Source organism: Chiloscyllium plagiosum, chromosome 5 (genome assembly GCF_004010195.1).
Source record: "Chiloscyllium plagiosum isolate BGI_BamShark_2017 chromosome 5, ASM401019v2, whole genome shotgun sequence".
Taxonomy (NCBI): domain Eukaryota; kingdom Metazoa; phylum Chordata; class Chondrichthyes; order Orectolobiformes; family Hemiscylliidae; genus Chiloscyllium; species Chiloscyllium plagiosum.
Window position 1 is genome coordinate 75,843,553 of NC_057714.1, and position 13,925 is coordinate 75,857,477.

At 38.3% G+C, this 13,925-nt stretch overlaps 1 protein-coding gene across 10 annotated transcripts in view; it reads left to right on the plus strand.

Moving 5' to 3' along the window:
• The window catches only part of LOC122550015 (voltage-dependent L-type calcium channel subunit beta-2-like), a 332,286-nt gene that overhangs the window by 283,866 nt on the left and 34,495 nt on the right, over positions 1–13,925 (plus strand). For 7 of the 10 annotated variants that reach the window (XM_043690395.1, XM_043690396.1, XM_043690403.1 and 4 more), the window contains 4 exons: positions 197–319; positions 418–554; positions 3,917–3,993; positions 9,874–10,007. In XM_043690395.1, the coding sequence (XP_043546330.1) occupies positions 197–319; positions 418–554; positions 3,917–3,993; positions 9,874–10,007 (471 nt within the window). Of the gene's footprint in view, positions 1–196; positions 320–417; positions 555–3,916; positions 3,994–9,873; positions 10,008–10,150; positions 10,171–13,925 lie in introns of all 10 variants that reach the window. The other 3 variants (XM_043690400.1, XM_043690401.1, XM_043690404.1) reach the window with 1 other exon arrangement.

The window sequence follows — 13,925 nt, forward strand, 5'->3', positions numbered from 1 at the left end:
CAGTTTATGCATGCTGTAGCATAATGTTAAACTCTTATTCGGAAGCAAGTTTAAGATGTGGTAAATTTAATGCTTAGTGCACCAGCAGAGAGATTCTATTGAAAGGCGTCAGCCGAACATTGAACACATGCAGAGTTCTCCATGGTCTCAGTAAATCAGAAATATTTAATTCTAAAAGATTTTTTTTTCTTGGCAGACTAAACCTGTTGCATTCGCAGTACGGACAAATGTTGGCTATAGCGCTGCACTGGATAATGATGTTCCTGTCCCAGGCATGGCTATCTCATTTGAACCAAAGGATTTTCTACATGTCAAAGAAGTAGGTTTGATACACAGTGTAGCATTTAGCAAAGTTGATCTTAATCAATATGTCTACATATGTATTTACCTTTTTTCCTTATTTATTCCTACGTTTAGAAATTTAGCAATGATTGGTGGATAGGACGGCTGGTTAAGGAAGGCTGTGAAATAGGTTTCATCCCGAGTCCAGTCAAACTAGAAAACATGAGGTTCCAGAATGATCAAAAGGTGAAGCAAGGAAAATATCACTCCAGGTAAGCGGACAGAATGTGGAAGGTGCCCAGGACCAGCATGTGATAATTCAGATCTGATGAATAGAGCTGACTATTTATCTCTCTCTTTTGCTTTGTTGGATTAGTCAGCTTAGTCTGACAAAAAGCAGAAGAGAAAAGCTTGCAGCTGCCTCAGAAACAAAATGGTACTGCTGAATAATTCCAACTCTGCTCAGGCTTGAAATCAGATTCCAAATCAGATTTATTAACTGTGCTGAGGACTGATTGTAGTTAAGGACCAAAAATAAAAAAGTAGGCTGGAATACTTTATTGAATGCTATTATTGACTTTTCATTTTTATTATAAATAAACACCTTCAGTGAAATTTAGAAGAATTGGAAATTATCAAATGAAGACTAGAGTCATGGTGATAAAAGGAAAATACAAATGAGCTTGCCGCAATATAACTAAGACTACTTATGGCAATTATAAATCAAACACATATTAAAATACTAGTAAACTTTTTTGAAGAAAGTACATCAAATTATATTGGTCTATACTTTGCTGGAGTGAAATATCTCATGATGTGTTAGATAAGTTAAAATTGTTTGTGCAGCTGTAGATTTAAGACTTTATCCACAAATTTCTTGCAAATGCAAACTAATATCATCACTCTGTTCTCAACTAAGCACCTAGAGTCATGGTGAACAATTAATCAAACAGTGTATCTCCTTAACTGTTTTAATTTAAAGAATGTGAACTATGAATTAGGAGTGGAAGTAGGCCATTCAGCCCCTCTAGCTTGCTCTGACATTTAATATAATCAACTGTGATCTGTTTATGGCCTCAAATCTATATTCCTGCCGACACATAATAACTTTAACTTCCTTGTTAATCTTTATATCCTCTTTATAAATTACTTGCTACTTTACTATCTTTATATTGTTGCTAAATTTGCTGATGATGCACTAAGTCAGTTTAACTAAAGCCATTTATATAGATAGCAAATAATTGAAGTCCCAACACTGATCCCATGGCACACAATTGTCACATTCTGCTAACCTAAAAGGACCCATTTACACTTACCCTGTGTTTCACATTAGTTATCTAATGCTCTGTCCTAGCTAATATCTGACCTCCCCAACACCATGAACTCATATTTTGCATAGCAATCTTTCATATGATTTCTTGTCAGATGTTTTCTGAACTTTTTAGTAGACAACATTGATTGGTTCCCCTTTTATTTATGTTGCTTGTTACTTACTCAAGAAATTCTAATGAATTAGTCAAACATGTCTTTACTTTCACCTATTTTTCTAATCAACCCGTTCAGAGACGTTATTACACACCACTGGAACAGGTAGGACTTGAATCCCAGTCTCTTGGTCCAGGGGTAGGAACACTGCCCCTGCACCAAAAGAGGGCTCCATGACTTCCATTTCACAAGACTCTGCCTGCTTGCAATAAGATGTTCTAAGCATCCTGCTATAAGCTATTCATTAGTAGATTCTGGCATTTTCCCTTTGACAGATGTTAAGTTTGTCTGTAGTAGATTCTTGACATTTTCCAGTCTTTAATCAAGAACTTTATTCCTTGATGAAGATCTTTGTTATCAGTTCACTTTTTGTAAATATTGATTTACATCCTAACTCTAATCTTAACCTTAATCTCTGACCCCTTTTCTGACTATTGCAATTTAAATGATTATAATTTTCAAATTTACTCATTCTGTACTGTCTTCTATGCATCTGTAAAACAATTGCTTGGATGGGTTAGCTTTCAATGAAAAGGAATCCCAGTTTCTCCAGTTTCTGTTTTAGAATTCAAACATCTAATACAGCGCTTTCCAAATATTTTCCCACTGTGATCTCATTTTGAAGCTTAATAATTATCGTCATCCCCCCTCATTGAGAAGGTTTGGACTTCAAAGAGATTCAGCTGTTTGGAAAAGGTTTCTGCGTGTGTAAAGCTGTTTTAACTTGGCTAGAGCTGCACAATGTCCATTGCTACCTCAGAGCTTACAATCCCAAAATTTCACCCCATGACCTTCAGTTGGGTCCCAACTCCCACTTGGGAAACCCTGATCTAATGTAATGTCACTTATTCATTAGGGAAGTTTCATCATTCTTAATGTTTTTCTTACCATGCCAAGGATAGCAGCTGATATGAAAATTAGACAGCAAATGTAATTATTTGCCTGCATGGGCAGTAATGCAAATAATGTATGTCTATAATTCAACTTGATAAGGAGACCAGCTGTAACACAGGATTTAAATTTTGGTATTCACTGTCAGAAAACTGTCATTGCTTAAAGTAAACTAATTGGTGCATCATGTAATCAAGAGCATAGATTAAAACAGTCATGCATAGGATGAAATGGAATAATCCTAACCAGGTGGAGAGGATAGCAGGAAAAGCTGCCTAACTGGGAATGCCACATGATAAAATAATTATAATTTTTTTGTTTTATTTGATTTACATCACACTTAGCCGAACATACCTATGCCAATGTTTGTGCTTCAGACAAATATTTTCTTCTGCTCTTTCCCATTTAATTGTCAGTATATTTTTCTGTTCTTTCTCATGTGCTTACCTAGCTTCTTGTTAAAGGTAGCTATGGTTTTTGCCCTGATTGTTGTAGAGAATTGCACATTCTATCCACTCCTCTTTCTTGATGAAGGAGCTTCTCCTTATTTTTAAAATTGATTTTATTTGTGAATATCAGCCATTTATGGCCCCCTAGTATTTGTATCCTCTACAAGTGGAACCACCTTCTTTATTCTACCCTGAAAAAACCTTTCATGATCTTCAAGGTCTTTAACAGGTCATGCCTCAGATTTGTTCAAGACAAGAATGTCCCAGTCTGTGTAATCATTCTTGATGAATATAACTTCTCAGTTCTGTATCTACCCTTGCAAATCTTTTTTATTCTTGAATTTTCTGAGTCCCCTACTACTCTCATCATTCAGAAATTATTTGATGAAAAGTATTTGTAGTACTATTAAGTGTAGTAGTAGCAGTAAAAATAAAAGTGTGGTGCTGGAAAAACACAGCAGGTCAGGCAGTATCCCAGGAGCAGGAGAATTGACGTTTCAGGCATAAGCCCTTCATAAGGAATCCTGATGAAGGGCTTACCCCAAAACATCGATTCTCCTGCTCCTCGGATGCTGCCTGACCTGCTGTGCTTTTCCAGCACCACACTCTCAACTCTGATCTTCAGCACCTGCAGTCCTCACTTTGTCCTAACAGTAAAAATAAGGGTGACAAACTATTCAGAATCTCTGGAACAGTTAAGCAGAGGATCTAAAGAATCAAAACTGATGGAAGTTGGTTACCTTTACTGATGCTTAGTTATGTCATTTATTATAATATGATTACATTTGAATTGTATCTATCTCTTCTAGTAAATCAGGTGGAAATTCATCTTCTAGTTTAGGTGATGTGGTACCCAGTTCTAGGCGATCTACTCCTCCCTCTTCTGGTAAGTAGATTAACAAGTTCTCTCCTGACTGAATTATGCAAATATTGTAATTATTATTAGTTTATTGTTATGAATAGTATATTGCGTTATAGAGTTGTGTATGTTCTGAATGTTCTTCTGTATATATTCTGCATGTACAAGCAATGAGAGTATTTCATGCTGCTGATTAATATTTAAAGTAAGAACAACTTCCGCAAAGTCAACACTTAGGCAGGGCAACTTCCAAACCTTGGCCTTTCGAAACAAAACTGTATCATATAACTTCCCCCGTTAGCTGAGCACATCTGAACAAGAGGTAAAGCTGCTGCCCAGTGAGCCCTGTACCTTACATTGTTATCCCTGTGTGAACGCATGTCAGGATTGTTGTTGGTCAGTATCAGATTGAAATCTGTCACATAGCCTTCCTTAGTTCAGTGACATAATTCAGCAACCTTTTTATGATTTAAGTTAATTCATACGAAGTGACATAGGATTTAGTTCTAACCAGAGAAATTTAATGTGTGAGTTGATTTACTGATTGTTGATTAGAGGAGGAGAGATCAGATTATATTTGAAGATCTGAAAGGTGATTGCTTTATTGAGGTTAATTAATCATTGTTAGACTACACAAATTCTGAAATGAAAACACTCCATTTCCTTTTGGTACTTAAAAGTGAAGCTACAGTATGTTTTTGCCATGCAGGCTGGATATTCTTAACTTCGATGGCAGAAAGTTGAGGGTTAATATTTAGGAGCTTCTAAATTCAAGTAAAATTTGAAGATTATCTTGTCATGCACCTTAAAGTTTACACTTGCAGCTGATGATCACATAATGTCTTTTAACTGCACGTTGTTAACAGATTGTGAAATGCAGAACAATGTGACTGCTGAGAGCAACTTGGGTGATGTTCGCGTTATGTGTCACCATTACATTTAGCAAGATTTTTATGCTTCTTTTGTGGCTAATCTTGTTATTCATATCCTGAGTCAGTTTACAAAGTATTTAGTTATTACAATAGTTTTTTGCATTATTTTAATCAATATTGTTTTCTCTCCACATCTGGTCTACACTTCATCTGGTGCATTCATTTTATTTCTTCATTCATTCTGAAAATCAGCTACCTCTGAGCTATAATTTCAGTGTGTAGATCATCTGGAGGTGACAACAGCAATACCATTCAGATATTTACTGGGGAGTAGAGTGAGAGCTAAAATTCACTAACTTCAAGATGACTTCCAACTTCTCTGAGACTAACCAACTGCATTCCTCCAAAACTTCTGCAATTTTTGAATATTCAAGCTTAAAATCATGATTTCCTTTTTAAACTGGTGGAATTATACCATAAAAGCGAATTAAAGGTTGTTAAACAATGCAATATTAATTTCTAAAATCTACAGAAAGACATTTATTACCAAAGCAGCAAGATGGTGGCTGGCTCCCTCTCTTCACCTGACAATTATCTCATTATTACCTAAATTCTCATGTCTACACAAATTGGTCTTGCAGTTGTTGCATTGCTCTACACTTCACCATGGAGTTGCTCTTGCAGTAGCTTGGCACAAAGTTATTGCGTAACTCTGAGCACCATTTGGCAGTAGAAACTGGCATCTAGCATCTTGCAACAAGACAGTATCTATGAAAACACATAAATGTTTGGGATGACCAAAGCTACAGCTTCCTTTTGATCATGTTTCCCGCAACAAAACAGATGTAATTTGCAAACTGTACATCCTCCTTAATTGACCATCTTGGAGGAGATGATAATGACAGAGACAAACTCCGACAAGTTAGAAAAATTTCAGAATGCTAATGTAGTACAATTTATTATTTAACCTTGACTTGTGTTCAAATGATTGAAATTACAATGGACATTAAAAACATAGGAACCATAGTGTATTTATGCTTATCCCTTGTTGCCCAAAGGGCTTTTGCCCGAAACGTCAATTTTCCTGCTCCTTGGATGCTGCCTGGCCTGCTGTGCTTTTCCAGCACCACTCTAATCTAGGCCCTTGAGAAGGTGCTGATCAGCTGTCTTCCTGAAAGGCTGCAGTCTCTTTGGTACAGGTAGACCCAATATGTTGTTAGGAAGAGAGGTCCAGGATTTGGACCCAGTACCATTGAAGGACAGTGATATATATCCAAGTCAGGGTAGTGAGTGGCTTGAAGGAGAACTTGCAGTTGGTGGTCTTCCAATGTATCTGTTTCCTTTGTCCTTCTAGATAGTACTGCTAACATGTTTAGAAGGTGCACTTTAAGGAGCCTCAGTGAGTTGTTGCAATGTAACCTGCAAATGGTGCACACTGCTGCTGCTGAGCTTTGGTAGGGGAGGGAGTGAATGTTTGTGGATATGGTGCCAGTTAAGTGGGATGAAGTCGAGCTTTATCCGGGATAATGTCAAGCATCTTGTGTGTTACTAAAGCAGCACTGATCCAGACAAGTGTGAATATTGCACCTCACTCCTATGCCTTGTGCTTTGTATATGGTGGACAGACTTTGGGAAGTCAGGAGGTAAGTTATTCACTGCAGGATTCTGAGCCTCTGACCAGCTGTTGTAGCTACAGTATTTATTTGACTGCTTCTGTTCAGTTTATGGTTAATGATAGCTAGAAGGATATTGATAATTCAGATTCAATGATGGCAAAATCATTGACTGTTGCGATGTAATCATTAGATTCTCTTGTGTTGGAGATGGCTATTGACTGGCACTTCTGTGTAATGAATGTTACCTGCCATTTGTCAGCCCAAACCTGTATATTATCCAGGTGTGGCCTAATGATGGAAAGGTATCTTAATGTTTCCATAAAGTTCTATTTTGGAAATACTTAAGAATCACAGAGGGTAAAAATTCGGGTAGTTCAGGGCTTTCTCATTTCTAATACATCTTGTGTAATTAATTCACTTTCATGAATGATATAGGTAACTAAGGCTTGCCAATAAGCTTATCAGAATGAAACAAAGCAGAGGAATTGATGAAAGTCACTGGTCCAGAAGAGTTTAGCTGTATCCACCTGTGGTGCATTGCACATGGTCAAAATAATTAGCGATTCCTGAAGCCCTGGATGATCAAAAACATCCACTTCACATTCAAGTGTTTTCCTGTTTTGGTTTAGTGGAGCGAAACCTGCAGACTACCTTGTTCAGAAAGTCTCCACCGGAACAAACAACGGTCAGGCAGCTGATTGGCAGCTGGTGGGATTTCTACTGGAATTATGTTGCCTGACTAGGAATTCCCACCTGCTTGGAACTGACGGCTAGTCAATGGCCAACATTCCCAGAATTTGCCATGGTCTTTGCTGCTGATGGGACACCGCTGCCTGGAGTCCCAAATGGAGGATCAGAGCCAAGAAGAGGGGGCAGGGGGTTCTCAGAAACCACACCCCTTTCCTAGGTTGAATCCCGCAGTCTTGCAGAAATGAGTGACGACTGAGAGAATCTGCTACATGGTGAGAGCATGCACACTTTTTTTTATCATTTGCAAAGGCTGGCCATTTCTTGTCCGATGTGGAGATGCTGAGGCGTGATTAGACCTGAAAGCGCTTTAATTGCTGGCAATTCAGGAAAGTTGGCAGTGGGCCTTCCCATCCAGAACTCCATTTCTGAGTCGACTTACAGGGTTTTTTTGCCCTTCCCACCACCTTTTCCTTTGTCAAGTGGATAATCCCCACCCAACACTTAGCTCTATTGGCATTGGCAGTTGCATTGAATGCAATCATTTTTAGGGCCTGATTTTAACTGGGTGAAAGAGAAATAGTTTTGAGTGTATTAGCATTACATCTCTGGAGGATCATTATATTTTACAATTACTGTTTAGACCACTGTTCGAAATATGAATTTGATCAACAATAGTATTAGTATCCCTATTAAACATGGAGAGCCTGAGAATTGCTAAGTGTAGGACTAGGTAAAAACAATGACTGCAGGTGCTGGAAACCAGATTCTGGATTAGTGGTGCTGGAAGGGCACAGCAGTTCAGGCAGCATCCGAGGAGCAGTAAAATCATGCATCTGAATTATTTGTATCCGTTTGACACCTGCATCCTGAAATGGAAATATGAGCAGGGTGTCAGAGGAGTTTGGTAATTGGATGCACAGATATACAACCACTTGGTTTGACATTATTTCTTGAAGATTAAATTGTAACTGTGTGTGGTAATAAGAAATAGATTTTCAGCTGAGTGTGAACAGATGGCAATGAAGCATGGTTAGAACAATTTCTCTGCAAGTGCTCCTTAAAGTCTTCCCACTACTTCATGATATATCGCCTTATGTTTAATTATAAAGAAAAAAAATGAATTGGGCTTTTGACTGACAGTCTGTAGACCTGAATCTTCCCTCAGGAAGCCTGACAGAGCTTAAGACCCTGTCTGTTAAAGAGCCATGATTGCCTGGGCTGGCAGTGCCCTAGAAGGATATTTAACTCATGAACTGAGGTGGGAGAAAGTGAGGACTGCAGATGCTGGAGATCAGAGTTAAAAAGTGTGGTGCTGGAAAAGCACAGGTGATCAGGCAGCATCCGAGGAGCAGGGGAGTTGATGTTTTGACCATAAGCTCTTCTTTGGAATTCCTGATGCTCGAAACGTTGACTCTCCTGCACTTTGGATGCTGCCTGACCAGCTGTGCTTTTTCAGCACTACACTTTTTGACCACGAATTGAGGCCTTGAGGGGAGAGAAACACAACAGCATAATAACAAGTCAAATGTCTTACCCTGGGAATCTTCACCATCTGTTCTACTTGCTGTTTCTGCCACTTTTCCACCAATGCAAAAACCATCATTTTCCAGCCCTCTCTATTTCTGGCAAAGAGTCATTACACTTGAAATGTTAACTCAGTTTCTCTTTCCACAGATGTTGTCAGATCTGCTCAGTTTCTTCATTTCTTTCTGTTTTTATTACATTTAATACATCATTTAAACAAAAGTGATATCCAAAATTAATAGATTTACAGATTAACATCATTATTTATGAACATATACTGGAAATAAAATGTCAATTTGCTATCCTCCCCCATGCATTCAACGTGGTGAAGGAGTGTTCAAGGCCCCACCGTCTTCCTGCCTCCACCCTAATTAAAGCTTGTGAAAGGATTTCCTGCCCCACTGTCAACTGGACACCAAAGCAGGCAATTAAATTAAAAAATACTAAACTTGAAGAACTTGTCCTGCTTCTATTGTTTTCAACCAATAATGGTCAGGGGCCTCGCTGTGTGTGAAACCTGAGGCTGTTTGTCGGATTTGTGTTCCATTAAGGGACCTGTACGAGCACAGGACACTGCTGGCTGTCCAGCCAATGAGCAAGACCCCAACCATATCCAGTAAATGTTGTGCCACAATCTTATCTCCAGCCTGCATCTTCTCTTTGTATTATTGATCATGGTGATTTTTGTGTTGGTGAATGAGGTTCATCATTATCCATGAAAACCAGTGGCGTAGTTGTTGCAGGAAAATATTTATGGAAACTGAACAATCTTTATCTGAATCCAACATAAACAGACAGAGGTATTGGGTGGTGATAGAAGTCTCATAGATTATTTCACATTTAAATCTTGTGACTTTTAATAAACTTGCCAATTGAGTTTATGTTTATAGATTGCAACTGAACATTCAAGTGAGTTAACTGTTGTTATGATTCAGTGAATCTTATTTTTCTGCAGAGAATTTATTTACTTTTATTTCACAGATTAAAGTTCCTAGTATTTATGGCATAACTCAATGTTTGTCTCTTGTTTTACATTTGGCACAAATAGATATGTTGTCTTTGAGTTCCTTTTATTTATAGTTTGTGCATTGCCATTACTTTACTTTATATGTGATTCTACTTTTTTTAAATTATTCCCATTCATTCAACTCCTGTTTTCCTTCCTTTCCCTCGACCTGGTGCCCTGGACCTATCTGCCTATGTAGCATTTGATTTAGATGCCAGTGGCTTAGATGCAGAAGACAATGACTCCCCAGCAAATCACCGCTCCCCTATAGCCAGTGTAAACAGTCTAACGTCTCCCCAGTCTAAAGAGAAAAGAATGCCCTTTTTTAAGAAGGTAACCATACTTCCTAAACTGCAGTCTGTTGCACGTGCTAGCCAGCAGTATGTCACTGAATAAGTCTTGTATTTGTTCGTGTCCTGTGAAAAGCCAATAACATGCATGCTCTGTTATTCTTGTTTTTCTCAATGCTTCTATAGCTAAACAGAAGCAGAAATCGGTAAGTCTATATTGTTAAATGTGGTCCTGCCCATTGCATAATTAGCATTGAAATCTTCAGCACGATCAGTGTGGAAACATTTTTATTTCTTTAAAAATGAGTGAGTGATTGCCTTTCATGACTTAAATGTGTAGAAATTCAGATTTTTTTAGTTGTAAAGCATGCTGAAGGAACTCCTCACAGAGCTAACTATATATGCATAAGAATTCAAGAAATCTTGCTAATTATGCCATTGGGACATTCCCTGCTACCTAGCGTCAGGACAACAGGACTATCAGTATTGTTTAAGCTTGTTCAGTACTTGGTGTAAACTTTGGTTAGTATGGAGGGGGGAAGGGAAAGAATATTTTTTCAGATTGGCTGTTGTCACTGTGCTTTGGCTTTATTTGGATGTTAAGTTGCGTTGTAATGATGCTTTGTGTTGTTGCTTTGCTGTTTGGCTTGATTTCTCATGCGATGGGAGAATGGAGTTGTGTTTGGTTTGTTGGTCATATGGATATTTTTGTAACTTTGGAAATAAATGTATTACAAAATAAGTGAGAGTGTGGAGGAAAATAGAAACACTGAAAATCTACAAAATAAAGACAGGAGATGTGTAGCTCCACATGAAAAGTCATCTTAACATTTGAAAAGAAAGTAGACACATGAATGTTTTGGACAAAGGCCATTAAAGTGATATTGTATTTTTTTAAAAAGTTATTTATTTAATTACACTATCTGTCGTCACAACAGGCACCTGGCTTTGATGTGACAGTATATATGGTAATGAGTATTTGCTGGTAAATTGACTGGCTTTTTTTGAAACTGTCAATTTGAAATGTGTTATTGCATTCTATGCATGTTAAGTAATAAGAAGTTTATTTCTAATTGAATCAGGATTGTAAAAGAAATTTTCATAGAAATACAACTGAATGGTATTTTATTTGAGCTGCTTAATATTACACAATGATCTCTTTAGAATGAAAAGCTGTGACATGTTCACTGAATTCTGTATAATTATCTTAAAATAATTTAGAGGTACTAATCTTGGTTCATTTGCCACGTTGCTTAAATTTAGGGTCATGGCAGGCAATGCAGACTGATTAATAAAGCTAGACTTCCTTCTTATTTAAAAAAAAATGAATAATTGTAACTGTGAGATAAATTTATAGCAGGGTTACAGTTGTTTCTGCCTGAATAAATTTGCCTCATTTTACTGTTAACCCAAATTCATACAATACTATTCTATACAGAAATTACAGAAGTGAGACAATAAAACCATTGTTGAAATATTAAATTAATCTGGAAAGGAAAATTCTTAATAGCAGCTGAAGTTTTTGAAGTACTATTTAATGAAGTATTCAATCTCTTTTTTTATACTTTCCACTATAAAGGTGTTTGCAGTTTTGTGTACTACAACGTGCTGTCAGTATGGAAGAAAACAGCTTGCATTGTAGCAGAACTTGTAATACATATACAACAAAAATAAACTCAACACATTCACAGCAGACACCTGAAGTTTGTGGGGAACAAAACATGACTATGCAACCATTTGTTTTCTTTATTCGTAGGTTGTGGGTGTTGCTGGCTGGGCCAGCATTTACTCCCCTTCCCTATTTGCCCAGTAGGAGGTGGTGGTGAGCTATCACCTTTAGCCATTACAGTCAGTAAGGTGTAGGGACGTGCACAATGCTACTGACAATGGAGTTCCAGGACTTTGATCAAGTGATATTGAAGGAATAGCAACATAGTTGCAAGTCTGGATGGTGTGTGTGACTTGAAAGCGAACTTAGTATAGTTCCCATACATCTGCTGCCCATCAGGAAAGTAGTTGCAAAGGGGACGTACAGAGGCACCGAAGCGATTTAGATTGATTGAGTGAGCGGACAAAGATCTGCCAAATGGAGTATGATAAGGGAAAATGTCAAATTTTGGCAGGATGAATAAATAGAAAAGCATTGTCTAAAAGATTAGAGACCTGGGTGTGTTAGTGCAGGAATTGCAAAGAGTTAGAATGCAGATAACAAGTAATCTGGAAAGCTACCAGAATGTTGTTTATTACAAGGGTAATTGAATACAAAAAAAATGGAGGTTGTGTCTCAGGACACATCTGGAGTGTCGCTAAATATTTTTCTCTTCATTTAAGGAAGGATGTAAATACATTGAAAGCAGTTTAGAGAAGAGTTACTCAACTCATACCTGGAATGGGTGGATTGTCTTATGAGGACAGGTTAGACAGATCATGTGTGTATCTATTTAGGGTATAGAAGAATAGAGTGCAACTTGATCGAAGCATGTGTGATCCTCGGGGGTCTTGAGGGTGGATCTGAAAATGATGTTACCTCTTGTGGGAGAAACTAGAAATCAGGGACATTGTTTAAAAAAAAAGGGTTATACATTTAAGAGGAAATTTTCTTTTGTAGGTGCCTTCCTGAAGAGGAAACAAAAGCCGAGTCTTTGAATATTTTTAAGGAAGTGGTAAATAGATTCTTGAAAAGTAAGGGGGGCATGGAGGTGAGCGGTTACTGGTGTTAGGCATGAATGTGGAGAAACCAAAACAGCCTTGAACTAACTGAATGGTGGAACTAGCTCGAAGGTCCAATTGATCTATTCCCAAGCCTTGGAATTCATGCATCTATTCCTTTTCCTAGAGCATAATTTGAATGTTTGTATCATGATTCCTGGGTATGTTCAGTCTCACTGGTAGGACAGATGTACCAGAGGTGGCAACAGAGACATATAATCAGATGGGAGTTGACCTGCAAGCCCTCAACATTAATTTTAGACATTAAGGCAAGCATAAATGAGGACAAGAGGGAAAAACTGGAAGAATAGATCAGTAATATTTGTCCACAAATTCTTGAGAGTTAATTCTTGCTGATCAGAAAGTTTCTTCCTGGTTTCCCTTTTCCAAATGCTTCCACTGGTTTCCAGTAGGCACAGGGTTACTGTTTGACTCTTAAAATATCTCTGATTTATCAATTAAAGTTTATAGATTACTGCAATTCTAAAGGAAGGAATAACATACCCACAGTAGGTTATTGTACAAAATGCAGAGGGATTGAGGGTGATTTTAGCGGTTTGGATCATAAGTTGGCAGCTGAAAGAAGACAGAGGGTGATGGTTGATGGGAAATGTTCATCCTGGAGTTCAGTTGCTCGTGGTGTACGGCAAGTGGAGCCACTGCTGTTTGTCATTTTTATAAATGACCTAGATGAGGGCGTAGGAAGATGAGCTAGTAAATTTGTGGATGACAGTAAGGTCGATGGAGTTGTGGATAGTGCCGGAGGATGTTGCAGGTTACAGAGTGACATAGATCAGCTGCAGAATTGGGCTGAGAAGGGGCAAATGGAACTTAATGCAGAAAAGTGTGAGGTGATTCACTTTGGAAGGAGTAACAGGAACGCAGAGTACTTGGCTGTGTAGATGAGCAGAGAGATCTCGGTGTCCATGTACATAGATCCCTGAAAATTGCCACCAAGTTGATAGGGTTGTTAGTTGAAACTTTATTGCTGGAACAGCACAGCAGGTCAGGCAGCATCCAGGGAACAGGAGATTCGACGTTTTGGGCACAGGCCCTTCTTCAGGAATGAGCAGAGAGTGTTCAGTAGGAGAAGATAAAAGGTAGGGAGGAGGGACTTGGAGGAGGGGAGTTGGAAATGTGATAGGTGGAAAGAGGACAAGGTGAGGGTGATAGGTCGGAGTAGGATGGAGGCGGAGAGGACAAGAAGAAGACTGCAGGACAGGAAGGCGGTGCGGGGCTGGAGGGACCGGGC